The 15,671-nt window shown below is 44.6% G+C and overlaps 1 protein-coding gene across 1 annotated transcript; it reads right to left on the bottom strand.

The window, feature by feature from the left end:
• Nucleotides 1-72: 72 nt before the first annotated feature.
• mntb (MAX network transcriptional repressor b) lies at nucleotides 73-15,385 on the bottom strand. Its single transcript, XM_069719620.1, is given in 7 exon segments — nucleotides 73-3,964; nucleotides 3,967-4,158; nucleotides 4,384-4,576; nucleotides 10,096-10,207; nucleotides 11,100-11,141; nucleotides 11,232-11,832; nucleotides 15,009-15,385. Coding segments are annotated over 7 exon segments (1,836 nt in total). The 5' UTR covers nucleotides 15,082-15,385; the 3' UTR covers nucleotides 73-3,341.
• Nucleotides 15,386-15,671: the final 286 nt, after the last annotated feature.

The following is a 15,671-nucleotide window of genomic DNA, read 5'->3' as shown; positions in this document are numbered from 1 at the left end:
CACAGTTTACAGTATATTTTTTATAACTACTCCAAACCATTCACACAGGCACAAGATGTGTTGTAAATGTAATAAGATTTATTAAGAATCTTTATTATTTCATCAGCATAATTCTTCATCATTAATATGTTTTATCCATTATCATCATTGTTATCTTACACAGTGGACAGTTAGATCTAAAAGGCAGCCCAAAGTGTACAGGCGATATATAACTTAAAACTTTCTCCATAGGGAAAACATGTTTTTATATTCATATATAATATCAATGTAGCATGAGGTCCAAGATTCTGCCCACGTTATACAGTATTGTACATGGTCCCAAAAAATAAACATTAAAACAAAACCTTTTAAAAACAAAAGAAACTAAACGGCAATCTACATGCAAAACAAAACCAAAAAGAAACGAGCATTTAAAATCTTAAAGATACATACACTCATATGCAAAAAACATGCATACAATCACAAATTTACAAAACTTTCATACATACATACAAATATTACAAAACTCAAATTGAATATTAGACATTATTATGTTATCAGCAACAGCGTCTGTTTTTTGTTTTTTACTTTTTCCACTCCATGTCTCAGTCCAACTCACAAAATGGAAAACTTAAAAACGTTGAGAAAAAAACAAGAAAAAAAAAAAACAAGACGGTAATGACAGTAAATCTCGTCTCTTCCATTCGCTCCATGTGTACGTGTTCTGCCAAAGTTGTCACAGTGTTCAGGGAAACTGAGTATAGGCACACACGATAGCACCCAAACAGGCTCATACAATAAATCACCTCTGTGTGTAAAAAAATAACCTGCTCACCGCTCACTCTCTCGCTCACTCACTCAGTCCCTCACTCCCTCACTCCCTCCCTCACTCCCTCACTCCATGCACAGGGCAAACTGGATAACCAAAAAAACAGAGCCATGCTACGGGTACGACAGGATTAACTATAGTACAGAATATAAAACATATCGGATACAATCACATATACAGACATAACGTATAGAAACAGCAGAGGAGGCAAGGAGCAGATCCACGCAACACTGACAACAGGTCTGATGGTGCGACATGTAAAGGCTGGCAAGAAGGCTGAGAGTTCATTAACACACAAACGAAGAGAGGTGGCCGTCGCAACACAGTGTCCTTTTCTTTTCTTTTTTTTTTCAAATAAAAATAAAATTGATTTTCTCAAGCTGATTTCGTGGACTGGAGCAGAAGTTTGAGGTTGGAGTTCAGTGTCGGTTGGACATCACTTCCAAATTATCCTTCACTAAATTGCAATTAATATGCAAATTCAACTTCAGCCTGAACTTTTCCCAGTCTTTTCTAAATATGTTTCTTTTACAAAATACACATTTTCCAGAACATTTAAGTGAGCAGAATTTATCTTTCTCGCTTGACCAAAAAACAACAACAACAACTTGCCTTTTGAAGTGCTCAGTCTTGGAGTTTGTTACGTGATGACAAAGTGCGATTTAAACAAACTTCAAAGTCAGGACTATTTCTCAAGTTAATTATTATTATTTTATTTTTTTTAAATTAAGCTACTCTAATGAATCTGTTGTTACTGTTCTTCATTTTTAAAGCCTTGCGGGGAGTTTGCGTCGGTGTGAGGCAGCAGAGGGAGCTGTTGCATTAGATTGAAGAGGATCTGTTGAGTTAACAGGGACAAAAGGAAATCTGCCACTGAATGTTTGACAGCAGGTTTCAGGCATTTGCGATAGGCAGACAAATTCAGTTGTACTTTAAGTACACAACTTTCAGTGTAGGTTTCCGTGCGGTGGTTTGAAAACATACGGCGAAAGAATCCTAATAAAAGCCGACATACTGCACGCACAACCGCTGCAGAGCTTTGGAAAGACCCCGGTAGGTTTCCTGAGCGCTCATTGAACATCATGGCCTCAAAAATAAAACCACCAGTGAGAACAGAGACTCGAGAGGAACATATGATCTCAAATGACCTGTCGGTGAGAATTGGGTAACTTTGATTTCTCACAGTGAAATCATCGTCTCAGGTCTTCGATCTGATACATTTAAGAGCCTTGAACACCACATTTCATTGAAAAGCCCAAAGAGAGCGTTTCACTACAGGACAAGTGCACATTTTTGAACTTTATAAAAGAAAAAAAAAAAAAAATCATGGAAAATTTAACTTCGCCAAATTCTAATCCTCACTTGGTTTTCTGATTGAACTCGAGTCCGTTTCAGGGCTTTCTGACAACTGAGATCGAACTTGCTGCTCGACTTTCATACGTGATTTTATGATACAACATCTCCACGAGGTCAGTCATAAGCAGTATGGATGAGCAAACCAAGCAAATCATCACCCTAATTCTTCCCGATTCCCCTCATCTCTGGAGTAGCTCGGCTGTTTTTGAGTCACCCTCCAAAACCTTAAGCGGTGATGGATAAATAACTCGCATGGGGTCAGTCAGCAGAACAGAGATCAACTCTTAACACGTTATTTTTTTTCTCCCTTTCTGAACTTCAGAGTGTATCTGGTTTTATTATTGCATAACCACCCACATATTCTCTTTCCTGAACTATTTACAAGGTGTGTTAACAGTTACTTCATGTACCAAGAGTTGTACTTCAACCGAGGCAAAAGAGAAGGCAGAAAAGAAAAAAAAAAAAAAAAAAAAAATAAAATGAAGAACTTTTCATTCATGGAATAACAGTGTTGCTGATAGCAGAAAGTGAAGCACTGCATCAGGAAGTGACTACGCTTCAGCTCCATTTAGCTGATAGCTGTGTAATGTGATATACCTTACACTTGATAAAAGTGTAATTGATTTGGATCGGTGAGACTGCAGAGCTCCCTCCTCCTGCTCTACAACACATGGGTGACATCACTCCTCCAGAATGTCCCACATGACCTCGTGAATATATGTAAAACGGGCACGCACACTGTATCACCGCGGCAACAGCCATATGACAGCTCTCTCGGGATTTTCCTCAGTGAGAGAATGAACAATTAAGGTAAATCCTGGATGCCTGAGTGTGAACTGAGCTTATTATGTTAGTGCTTCTGGTTGAAAAGGAAGGAGAAGAGGAAGGAAGAAAGGTTGAACAGAGTTCCTGTCTTTGCAGCAGAGACAAGCGTCTCATTTTTCACAAACAATGGTCTGACCCACCGACTCTGCTTTAATCTTATTGTTCACTAACTGAGTTGCGACCAAAATATCTCGGAAAATATTCCTCACATAAATGGCCGAAACCCGCTGAAGCTGTTTTATAAATCATCATGTGTCTGTCGGAGGTTCTCTGTATTGAAAATTCATCTAGAAGTTCTGAATCTTTCTCTCATTCGTCTTCTATCAGTCCATATCATCTGTTTTTAGTTTTTTCAGGCCAGTTTGAGTGTGCTGACGGGGAAGGTTGGGACTGTAACCATGGTGACAGGGTTGAGGACAGCAGTCTGTCCAACCAGCTGCGGGTGTGGGGCCAGCACTGCTGTGGGTTTCCCTAGCGACTGGCCGCCCTGGGTCATCATGGCTGCGCTGTTCACCTGGGCTCCATTAGTGTTAACTTGGGGGTTAGCCTGGACGTGCGGCAGGGTGTGGTGGTTGAAGGTGTGGGTGATGTGGCCCACCATGGTGGGCTGGGAGACGGACATGCCCTGCGGGTAGAGTGTCGGTAGGTGGGATGTCAGGGGAGCACCCAAGTGAGCCACCGGATGGACGGTGATGTGTCCGATGGGCTGGGCGGCTATTGACTGGTGAGTGGCGGTGGCAGCTGCAGCCGCCGTGATTGGCTGAGGGGTAGAAGAGGTGGGGCCAGGCGAGGGGGCGATGTGCGTTAGGTGTTTGTGATTGGCTGGAAGGGCGTGATTGACCGCCTGGATGACTGAAGGGTGGGAGACAGCGGCGTGGGCGATGACGGTGGGCTGGATCTGCATCGCCGAGGGCTGAATGGGATGAGGCAGCGGCGGAGGGGGCGGACCCGGGGCCGGAGCAGGGGCGATGGCTTGGGGGGAGGGTGACCGCCAGGGGAAGGGGCGGCGAGGAGTCCAGCGAGAGGCAGAGCGGTGTGCTGGATTGACAGGTGAGGGGTGAGGAGTGACTGGGCTTGTAAGATGGAAGGTGCTGGTTTGGGGAGGGATGCGGGAGCAGGAGGAGCAGGAACTTCCTCATCCATGTCCTGCTCATAATTGTCTTCTCCCTCTGTAGATCAGAGAAGAATCTGTTAGTCATCACGGTACAACCCAGCAAAGACCAGAAAAAAGTGTCATGTACACATACGTACTTTGTGTGTGTGTGTGTGTGTGTGTATATATGAACGTTTTCGTATTTATTAAAAGAGACGGTGACGAGGTGAACTAAAATTCAAACAAAACAAATTCTATAATAAAACATTAAAGGCCAGGTGTTGCGTCTCCGTCCCTTTACCTGAGGCGGTGGACGTGGACGCCTGGTCGTCCTCTGGCTGGATGGTCTGCCGCAGGACTCTGTCGATCTCCATGACGTCCATGCACTGGCTCAGCTCGTTCTTCAGCTCGGCCAGCCGCTGCTGCGTGGCGATCTTCTCTCTGGCCAAACGCTCCATCTCGTGCTCGTACTCCTTCTCCTTGCGCTTCAGAGTCTTCGAGGGGGAGACACACGTTTAGCACGCGTTTAAAAACGGACTCCCAATAAGACAATCTGGCACATATCAATAAAAAAATACAAAGAGTATTAAGTTTCAAATTCTCAAGTAAAAGCCTATATTTTGTTGAGGCTGCTGTCTGTATGAATAATATCTGTTACAGACACAGTCATGCAAATTCTGCATATTGATTACCGCAGCCTTATTTTCATGAATAAAGAGTCAGTAATTCCCCACTACGAGCTTATTGCCGAGTTTAATAAAGTAAGATTGTCCTCACTGACTTCGTTTGTTTTGACCAAGGCTGCTTTGTTGTTGAGCTGCTGTTAAAGAAACTCAAACACTTCATGAAGAAGTAGGGTGGTTATGTCTCCGGGAGTAATGTGTTACATAATACTGAAAGAGAAACAGTTGAGTTTTTATCAACGTAACACAGCAAACGGATAATAAAACAAGGAAACTTCCTTGTAAATAATGAACCAGGAAACTATTTCAGAAAATACCTCATGTAAATGCAGTGAAGCCAGGATTAACTTTAAATATCCAGACAGTCCAGAGAGCCGGGGTTGCAACACAAAACAGGATTCAGACCAACTTTCTTCCTCTGCACTCTTGAACAAACAAGCTATCCCTGTTTCATACACCAGCAGGAAGGCATGCAAGCAAATTCAAGCATGTCCACACTGATTTTATTAGTCATCTACCGAAGCTCCTCCCATTTCCAGGATATCACACTTGTTTTGAGAGAGAACGGGGTCAGACTGGGAGAAAACGTCCTGCTACCGCCAATCACTCTAATTCATCACCATCACAATGTCAATGGATTACTGCAATCTGAATAAATAAAGGCATTAATAATTCCTGACCCGGCTCTGTCATGCACTGAGCAATAAACTACGTGTGTGTGTGTGTGTGTGTGTGTGTGTGTGTGTGTGTGTGTGTGTGTGTGTGTGTGTGTGTGTGTGTGTGTGTGTTTATTGATGAAATGGAAAAGTGGCAGGAAACACAAGGAAGAATACTTAAGGTTTTAAAAAAAAAAAAGAGAGAGAGCAGAGCTGTCGTAGCCCCAACACACCGTTTCTGTGACCCAGTTTCTGTGTGGTTCAGTTGACGCATGAGCACCAAACAGTGCGCCGGGCTAAGGACATTAACGCAGATTACTAGGGAGGAACGAGAGGCGGGGGAGGAGGGAGCGGGTGGGCGCAGGAGGAAAATGTGTGGGTAACGGAGGCCGGAGAGGTGGCTGCAGGATTACTTTGATCAAAAGAAACCAGTCAAATGTGGCTCACTTTTTTGTTGTTGCTGTGCGCTAAATTGAATTACAAACCTGGAAATTAAATATCCGGCCGAGCTGTTGGACAGTCAACAGGAATACTGAGAAAAGTGCTCAACATGAAAATAATACGGCCGCACATACGAGACAGAAGAAAGAAAACGAGCATACGGGGGACACATGATCCTACTGCAGGACGCTCACTCCAGGGAGCGAAGCCGTTTACTCTCTGCAGGCCGACTGACGGCCTCACGCGCCGGTCTCCTCACCGCTCCCGTCCAAATTCACAGCCAACACCAGACCCCCGGTGAACTTCTTCATCACCGAGCAGCTCAACGCCTCTCATCCAACACCCTCGCTTCCACACATGCAGCCTTTTCTCATGTGTGGAAACCGTTTGGGCAGTTTTTTTTTTTTTTTTTTTAGAGGTCATGAGTTAGGATGAGGTGCTTTTAGACCACGTAGCGTTTACAAAAACTATGTCCTTATAGCTCGGGTGCGGCGCAATATGGCCCTGAATTAATGTCAGGATTTTTCAGGGTATTTCTGTGACGACGATAATCATGAAGATATACTGAAAAATGACGTGTCAATTTCCAAGAACACAGTAGCAACAAATTAATAAGCGCAACAGGTTTCTATATCAGCATAAATGTAACAGTTTGCCTTTAAATATTCAGTAAAAACAAACATATTACTGTAGTTTGTTGCACATTTAGTCTTCTGTAATAAAAATTGCTTCCAAACTACTCGTCGCTCCACTTTCTGGAACCAAAAGAGTTACACATGTAACGTACATAAGAATAATGCCATTATTAATGAGGTATTAATGAGCGGTTGTTTTTTTTCTGATGTTAAAATAATACCGTTTAGACATTGTACAGCCTTCCCTAACAGTCCGCACCTCTTACAGCACATTTAAACAACTGGAAATGTTCATATTATTTTCAAGCCATTGATTTTACATCTGTGTATGGCTCTGTGGATACACGAGACTTTAAGACGAAGCGCAACACTACTGATACACATTTAGTAACACGGCCGAAGGATATTCTTTGAAACACCACGATTTCCCGGCTCAAGCTGCGCACGGCGGAACGACAACTGCTCCTTTAGTACGCACGTGTCCCCACGAGCATCATTTCAAGGTCTTTCCACACAAACGCAGACACCATTAGTCCTGCGGTAAATCACCGAGGAAACAGCTGCCACCCGTAGCCGTTTCCTTGGTAACCTCATCTGTGAGGATTTGGCTGCTTGAGCAGCAGTTTGTAAAAAAACAAAACATCAGGAGCCACCTAATTGGGTGAAGCACAGGGGCAATTACATCTGAGGAGTGCAGTGACTGGACGTTTGCCACGTAGGGTGGATCATTCCCAACCCCTCCTCTTCCTCCTCGACACTTCCATCCCACATTCCCTCTCCTCCTGCTCCCCCATCCAGCCGCTCCCTCAACATCCTTCCCACCTTTTTTTTTTTACCCTCCTCGCCAACGTCATCTATGGCTCCTTTATTCGTCCTCTTTCAACACATCCTCTGATAAAAAAAAAAAAAAAAAGAAAAAAAAAAAGGGTGAAAATGACTCAAGTGTGATATTTGCTCTGACAGGTGTCTTTGCCTCCATCACATATGCCTCTGTTGTGTGATATGAGGACAGGGCCGACATAAAGAAGGCATCGCAGGAGTGAATGGTTGTGGCTCAAGTCCTGAAAAGCCCCCATCATCCACAACCATTGACAAAAAGACCAATATTAGCACAACTTGATTGGTTTCGTCTTACATCACTCTCACACTCTCTCACAATCTCACACACACTCTCTCTCTCTCTCACACACACACACACACACACACACACACACACACACACACACACACACACACACACACACACACACACACACACACACACACACACACTCTCTCTCTCTCTCTCCCCTGCAGACAAACATGGAGGAACGGACTGACTACAGTACCCCGGCCACCTGCCGCCTGTTACCATGGATACCAAGTGTTCTAAAGGCGAGGGACAGCAGAGCGACACAGGGCAAGACGGACGGAGATGAAGAGAAGAAAAGGTTGAGACAGACAAAGGACAGCTGATGTATATACTGTGCATTTTATATTTTTTACTGTTATTTTACTGCTATTTTATTGCTTTTCTTTTGTTCTATTATTATCTTATTGCTTCTGTATGCTGCTGTAGCGAAAAAATTTTCCCCTCGGGGATTAATAAAGTAACTACCTAAACTAACCTAACCTAACCTATTCCACTGTTATAACCATGGAGACGCTGCCTGCCTCTGTCATTCGCTCTCTCTCTCTCTCTCTCTCTGCAATGGAGAGGTGCAGCGCAGATCGGAGTGGGTGAGCTGTGCTGATGTCATCAGGCTTGAGCTAGCCATGTGCTCAGATATCACATGGCTCGGTTAGAGGGAGAGAGGCGGAGGCTTGCAGGTTTACATGAGGAGAGGTGCCAAGAGAGAAAAAAAAATAAATGGGGGCGCGTGTGTTTACATGCGCACTAGGATCCTGGTTATGATCGGGTTTTTGAAGGATCTGTTGCACATGAAATCAACATAACCAAGACATTATCCCAGTTTTAAAGGATCCTGGATATGTTACCTGGGCTAAGGCATGTACGGGCAAGCAGCCGATTAGAAACCAGGATATTGTTATGATCATGAATAAAGAGATATAAATAAGGTTTGTCATGCTCCGTGCAAATGTCATGTCTTCAATATGACCAAAAACAGGGTAAGATTCAAAAACAGTCAAGCTGGGTAAATATAAACAGTCATGTATATTAAAAAGCTTTCTATGATATTATAGATCCGAGCAGAAGGTGCCAAAATGGGAAGATGTAGAAATACATAGTGAAAGTGAAACTAATCATCGGGATTAGTGTTATTAACATGATGGTTTAAATCATTAATGAAGTGATTTTTCATGTATATCAGACATCTCGTGATATTGGAAAACTAATCCTATTAATACTGTGATATTGCTTTTAACCCTATTAACCAACTAAACTCTACAAAACAGTGTGGTTGGGGAAAATACAATAAGCTACAATTATATACAGGTGGCTGTGCAACTAATGACTAATTCTTGCTGCCCGAAGAAACATCTTCAAATTTCTTGTCGTGTCTTAGAGAGAGTCGTAAATGAAAACCATTTCATTTAGTATCACACGAAATAGAGAGAAGCAGCAAATCCTCACATTTATCTGTGAATATTAGACATTGGTGTCGGTAAAATCATGTATCTGTCATCAAATTTGCGGTCAATGATTTTTCTGTCGACCAATTAATTTGTATTGACTGGTTCAGCACATGTAGCTATGACCAGCATATTGTTACAGCATTTGTTTTTCAGGCTAGTGAATGAATTGTCCTCTATATATTATGTAATACTTTATGTAAGCTGTGCAGCATGGATTTCCTCAACAGCAGCTTGGCTCGGTGTCATACCAAAGCCACCGTCATCTCCGGTCAAAAGCGGCCTCAAATCCCTCTGTTCTTTGCTCCCTGGAGGGTGGCCAGTGTTTAACTCCTTCCTCTTGACTTTCCATTGCAGAATCCGTTGAACTCGAAATCTTCAACCTTCTACTCCACAAAAACAGCCACTGCTGCATCGTCAGTAGCTCCAGGCTGCAGATATCCTACCTCGTCTACGTCTCTAGACTGAAAACTCGCCTCCTCCCCCCACTGTCCTCAACTCCATATGCAACTACAATATGCCGCAAATCTTTCCCCACAAAGGTGTTCCTCCTTCATCCTTTGCAACTATTCCTTTTCTAATCAATGCTGCAGGCAAAGCATCACCACAGAATGGGGTTAAACACTATTTCCACTGGTTAAGCACAAGGTTTCAGTAGAAAACTGCTCCCAGAAAAGTGGACCGCAAGTCTGTTATGAGAAATCGTTTTTTTCACATTATAGACTCAGGAGAACGTGTATTCACCACTTATCCTATAGGCTGATTCGTTATTCGCCAGACGCCATGTCATCGTCACAAGAGAAGCACCAACACGAGACTGTTTGATGACAAACAAAACAGGTGTTGTGCAGCAATTACACTCGACAAAAACATGTGCTGTTCCCAGAGCTCAATCAATCAATTCCAGAGCAGAGAACGATGAAAACGATAAGATGAAAAAACAAAACAAGACGCAAGTCTCATCCAAATTATTGTGGAGCACACTGATATGTAACAGTTTTCTGGACAACGAAACCCTCCTCACCTGTATGTAACGCAGGGCGCTGCGGAGAACGCTGAGGTTGGAGGTTTTCTTCTCGTCTACGTTGGGAACGTTCTTCTTCAACGTCTCAAAACATTCCTTGAGGTGCGCTCGCCTAAAGAGTCAGGAATGAGGAAAGAGTTACACTTCTGATGCAGGTCGGCCTCTCACAGTTATTACATAATCGCCTCATTGCAATTATTCGAACTGACTGCAATAATTTTAGATTATAACTCAAATAATTTCCATTCGTGTGTATAAAAACAGCTGGATGAAACTAAGAAATATCATATTTCCATCAATACTGCTGACTGTCGTTCTCTTGATAACATCATCTTGGTTATGGTCTTAAGGCATATGTGTAGAATCAGTGCTACGAAAGGATAATGCTAATTTTGATTATTGGTACCCTTCATTGTCAGTAACATTTTGTGATTGTTATTTCTATCATATCTCCTTTGTGCAATGTTGTTTTTTTTTTTTTTTACAAAAGCTAAAAGACAAAGGCATTTACGCTTCAATGTTCAAAGCCAATAAATAGCTCTTCTCCTTAAGGTGTATCATAACACTATGATTAGGCTTCACTATGACATTGGCATAGAGTGAATTGAAAAAGAGTAATCGTTCATCACAATTATTTGTATGACAATTTATTGTGAGATAAAAATTGGATGTCGCTGACAGCCCTAGTCTTCAGCCAACTGTGTGTATTCACTGATTATTAAAAAGGTGGAACATTTGCTTCAGATGGTAACCAAGGTGGTGTCATTTAGAGAAATCTCATAAAACTGATCGTGCATGCCTGACAAGAGTTTTCTGTTTTTGTATTGAGAAAATGCAATGACCTTTGGGCTTATGAAACGCTTTCATAAGAAACTCGGGGAAAAAAAAAAAAAAAAATGTGCGTGTATGTGGTGGTCAAGCTAAAAAAAAAAACTAAAATCCTTAATTCCTAATGATCTAACACCAGCTGGAAAATTGGAGGTTTTTACACTATCACGACTAACCTGTTCTTCTCCAGTTTGTTATGCACCTCTCTAGTCCCCGCCCTGGAAACACAAAATAAATGATCAACGATAAACCAAACCATACTCTGTAGCTCAACTTTAACACGCACGCACGCACACACACAAACTGACCCTCCGGGTCTCCTCTTCCCTTCCATCCCCCTCATGTCCTCCAGCGTCACTCCGTTAGGCCGCAGTTGAGATGTGGGTGAAGCTTGAACCAGTGTATGCTGAGAGCCAGAGCCATTAGTGCTGATGGAGGTTGGGTACTGAATCTGAACCTGAGGCTGTGATTGGCTGGGCTTTACACCAATCAGCTGCTGACTTGTGTCTACCTTCATCTGGGAGGTGCACAACAGGTGACAAGACGCTGGCTGCTGCTGCTGATGCTGCTGCTGCTGCTGCTGATGTTGAGGGGAGGAAGCGTTCTTGGCTGGCGGGGAACTGTTGAGCGACGTTGCCGCGGCAGCAATCGGCGTTGGGAGAGGAAGGGCCGGGACCGAGGGCGTCGCAGTGACAACAGGGACCATTGGGATGACAGCGATGGGGACTTGAGGAGGTGGGAGAGAAGGGGGCGGAGGGGCCGGAGGGTGATGTGGCTGTTGACGGAGAGTGTCATCGCCCCAAGCGATATGGTTGGCTCTGATTGGCTGACACGACGAGGTCACGAGTTCCACACACCTCGACTCCGCCTCCCTGTTGATGAGCTCCTTCTCCTTGAGCTGCTCTTCCTCTGTTGGAGGCAAGACAGGAAGATACATGAAGGAATGACCAGAGAAGACAATGGAAAACACTTGAGAAGTTATAGGGACAATATTTTTTTTATTTCACTTTATTAATCCCCGAGGGGAAATTTCTTCGCTACAGCAGGGGGCTCTCAGGGGGGAGCTGCTGCAGCAGGCTGCCACTAGCGCGGCGCCAGGTAACCTGACCTGAGGTGCATGTTTTTGGATGATGGGAGGAAGCCGGAGAACCCGGAGAGAACCCACGCAAGCACAGGGAGAACATGCAAACTCCGCACAGAAAGGCCCAGGACCAGATTCGAACCCGGAACCTTTTTGCTGTGAGGCGACAATGCTAACCACTGCACCACCGTGCTGCCTTTTATATACATGTAATATATAACACAATATAATATGCAGAGAGTGAATTGAACTTGGGGAAAAACTGACACATTCACATTTAGGAAAAACTCAAGTGACCATTTCTGTGTTAAAACGGCCTTTCAAGCTCCAATATACACCTAAGTTCCCTTCAGGTTATCGTAGCCTCTTCACTGCTGATCACTGTATCATAAAACATTTTGTTTGTGTAGTGAACATCTAAACACATTGGGCACACAAATACATACAGAGAATGATGTCATTGGGGAACCAGACAGTGGGGAGGGGAGATAACTACAGAAATTGTGTCTGCATCCGTTTCCTAACTGAAGTGAACACCCCTCAGTCTGGCCTGTAATTGGACCGTCCCAGTACTGAGCATGCTTCTAGCCATGGGCTACTACGTCAGGGAGTCTGACCAACAGCAGAGGACTGTTGTGAAAGAGCCACTCAGCTGGGTCAACTAAAGTTGGCGCCATGACAACATACATATGAAGCACTGCAAATAATGGCGGCAATAACAACAACGTAAAAACAAGCCAAAAAAAAACAACAACAAAAAAATACAATTTTAAAATCAGTACGCAGAGGCACAAACATGCACACACACATGATATGAGCGAGTAGTTTATGGAAAGTAGTGTGGAAAGCCCTCAGTCACCATGGAAACAGCAACATTAGAAACAGAAGATCCCAGGGATTCCTCAAACCAGCGCAACGCCAACACACAGCCCAGGCATCTCCAAGAAAATAGAAATACCACATGCAAAGATGCCTGGCTGCCCGAAAGTACCACTTTCAGTTTTCTTCTCTACCCCCTATGACGCAATTTCCTATCACCGAGGGCTAATAGTTCAACAAAGACAAGGCCCGCCCAGTCGCACGCTGTCGTCATGATGAGAACTGAACTATTTCTCTGCATTTTTTGGAAGTGTGTGTACAGTTATTTCCAGTTATTACTAAATCATTCACGTGTTCACGTTACCTTTGACCCCTGCTGAGCAGTAGAAGACTTGCATGTCTCTCCTCTTGTGAGCGTTATACTTGGTTTAAAGTGGGACTGGACTTGATCGTACCACGGTATGCGCAACTGAAACAACTGATTGTGTAATGTACCCTATTACAGAAAAATACCCAAACACTGTTTTGGGCATGAGTTTAACTTTCCATACGCTTGATAAACAGCGATATTTACACCGAGAATGCAAAAGATCCTTGATAATATTATGACTGCCTCTAATTATCAGGATGCAACTGTAAACAAAACAGGATACTCTGCTTGTTTGTTTTTTTTTTCTTCCGAAATAACCGGTTAAAACCAAACAGTAAATTCCACACGGGATCGAAATAGCCAATAATATAAACGGACATAACGTGAATCTCGATTGGCTTATCTGTTGTAGTACAATCCACACACACCGTGCTCCAGATTGCCAAACGCACGCAAACGTAAATTACATAACTTCTGCATTGAGAGAGGATGGGCCGGGTAGGATGGGTGAGGGAGGGCAGGATGGGGGGGGGAGGGGGGGAGTTGCCCTACTTACCCCCCCTTTCTGTCTCTGACCCGCCACTGTCAGTAGACTGAATGAGAAGGGCGGGGACGAAGAAGGGAGTCCATGTGTGTGCGTGCATGGGCGTAGGTGTGTGTCTGGGGAGGAGGAGGAGGGGGACTAGTGTGCACGTGGTCGTTGTGGGCGGAAACTAGCACGCGGTAGGGTAAGTGTGCGGGGAGGAGGAGGGGGCTGGTTTGTCTGACACGTCATCAGAGGGTAGAAACACACACACAAAAAAGCAGCAACCCCCCCCCCCCCCACACACACACACACACACCGTTCCTCTCCTTTCACATAGTCAGTGATCATTAACGTCGATTGACAACTTATTGGTTTGAAATACGATGGAGAGGCGTACACTTTTTTTTTTTTAATTTTTAATTTTTATAAGCAGGCGCACGAACAAAATAGCCACGGGACGGGGTGAGCGCGCGAGAGCCCGCCCCAGTGTGTGTGTGCGCGCGTGTGTGTGTGTGTGTGTGTGTGTCATAAGATAGCCGAGCGGTGTCAGGGTGTTATGTAAAGAGCAGCCTCTGCTCGCCACCGCCCTGACGGTGCTCGACGGACAAAAAACTGGGGCAAATCGATGGCCGAGGAGCTCTTTTATAACACGTGTGTGTGTGTGTGTGTGTGTGTGTGTGTGTGTGTGAAACTCTGGAAAATATCACTCATTCATCTCTTGTTTTTTTTTTTTTACAGAATTATAGAAACGTATTTCAGTATTTAATGTATACGTGTAAACTGCACACCCACATGTAGGTGCTTACTACGGTTAATAGAATATATAAGAGGGATACGGTCACTGACAGGAACTACTGCTGTGTCTCTCAACACACACACACAATCACACGCACGCGCGTGCAGTGAGTCACTAGTGTTGGAACTGACACACACACACACACACACACACTGAGCGCGCGCAAAGTAGTTCAGAAAAACAACTTTAGCCGCATTAAAGGAGGACATCGTGTACGATGACGACCCACTTGGGAGCTGATGATAGTTTTGCAGTGACTCTCGTTTTTTTTTTTTTTTTTTTTTTTTTTTTGGGGGCAGGAACCCAGTGCGATAAAACCACACACAAAAAAAAAAAAAAAAAAAAAAAAAAAAAAACTACAAACGCTTCCGTCCCTCACAGGCGCGTCGGTTGAAAATGCAGCCGTTAACAGGACTCGGTTCCCCAAAAGGCAGCGGAGGGCTCAGCCCACACCTTTCAGCACGGTGCCCCCTCAGCCTGCAGTTCAACTTACCACGTGTGATCTGTTGTTGCTGGGCTTGCCATTCCAGATATCTGGCCGCCTCCAAAAGTGTATCGATGCTCATTGCGCGTAAAACCCTCACGGCGGGCGACCCGGTGGCCCGGGACGGAAGGAGGAAAAAGACCGAGGGGGTTAGGCTTTGTCCCCGTAATAAGCGCCGAGTGCGAGGTTGGTTCACGCCCGCGCGCCCGAGCCTTTAGTCCCCCCCCGTGTTCCTCCTGAAACCTAGACGGGCAATTTTTAATCCGGCCGAACGGAAAGTAGATCCTTGCATACGTTAAAAAAAAAAAAAGGATTGCAACAAGATGGCGATGCGAGCACGGGAATACACACAACAAGGCGAGTCGTGTTCTCGTCAAGGCCCGCCCCTCGCGGACTCCTGCCCCGCCCTGTTACTATGGCCTCCCGCAAAACCCGGCGACCGGACAGACCCCCCTGCTTCTCGGCGATGACGGCCTTGCCAGCCGCTACCCTCTCTCAAAGTCCACTATATTCACATTACAGTTATCATAACCTCTGCTCAAAAGCTCACAGAACAAGCGGGGCTCCCCGTGCACCGGCGTTTCTCCGCGGGACACGAGAGAGGAAAGCCCCGTGGGTGAGCGCGTTTCCTCCGCGTTTTCGTTCCCACTGTTGGCCCGCAGCGCATGAAGA

Source organism: Brachyistius frenatus, unplaced genomic scaffold (genome assembly GCF_029030835.1).
Source record: "Brachyistius frenatus isolate BFR_SWC_R1_liver_20210118 unplaced genomic scaffold, ASM2903083v1 Contig_5, whole genome shotgun sequence".
Classification (NCBI taxonomy): domain Eukaryota; kingdom Metazoa; phylum Chordata; class Actinopteri; family Embiotocidae; genus Brachyistius; species Brachyistius frenatus.
This window is presented reverse-complemented; position numbering and strand designations above follow the sequence as displayed.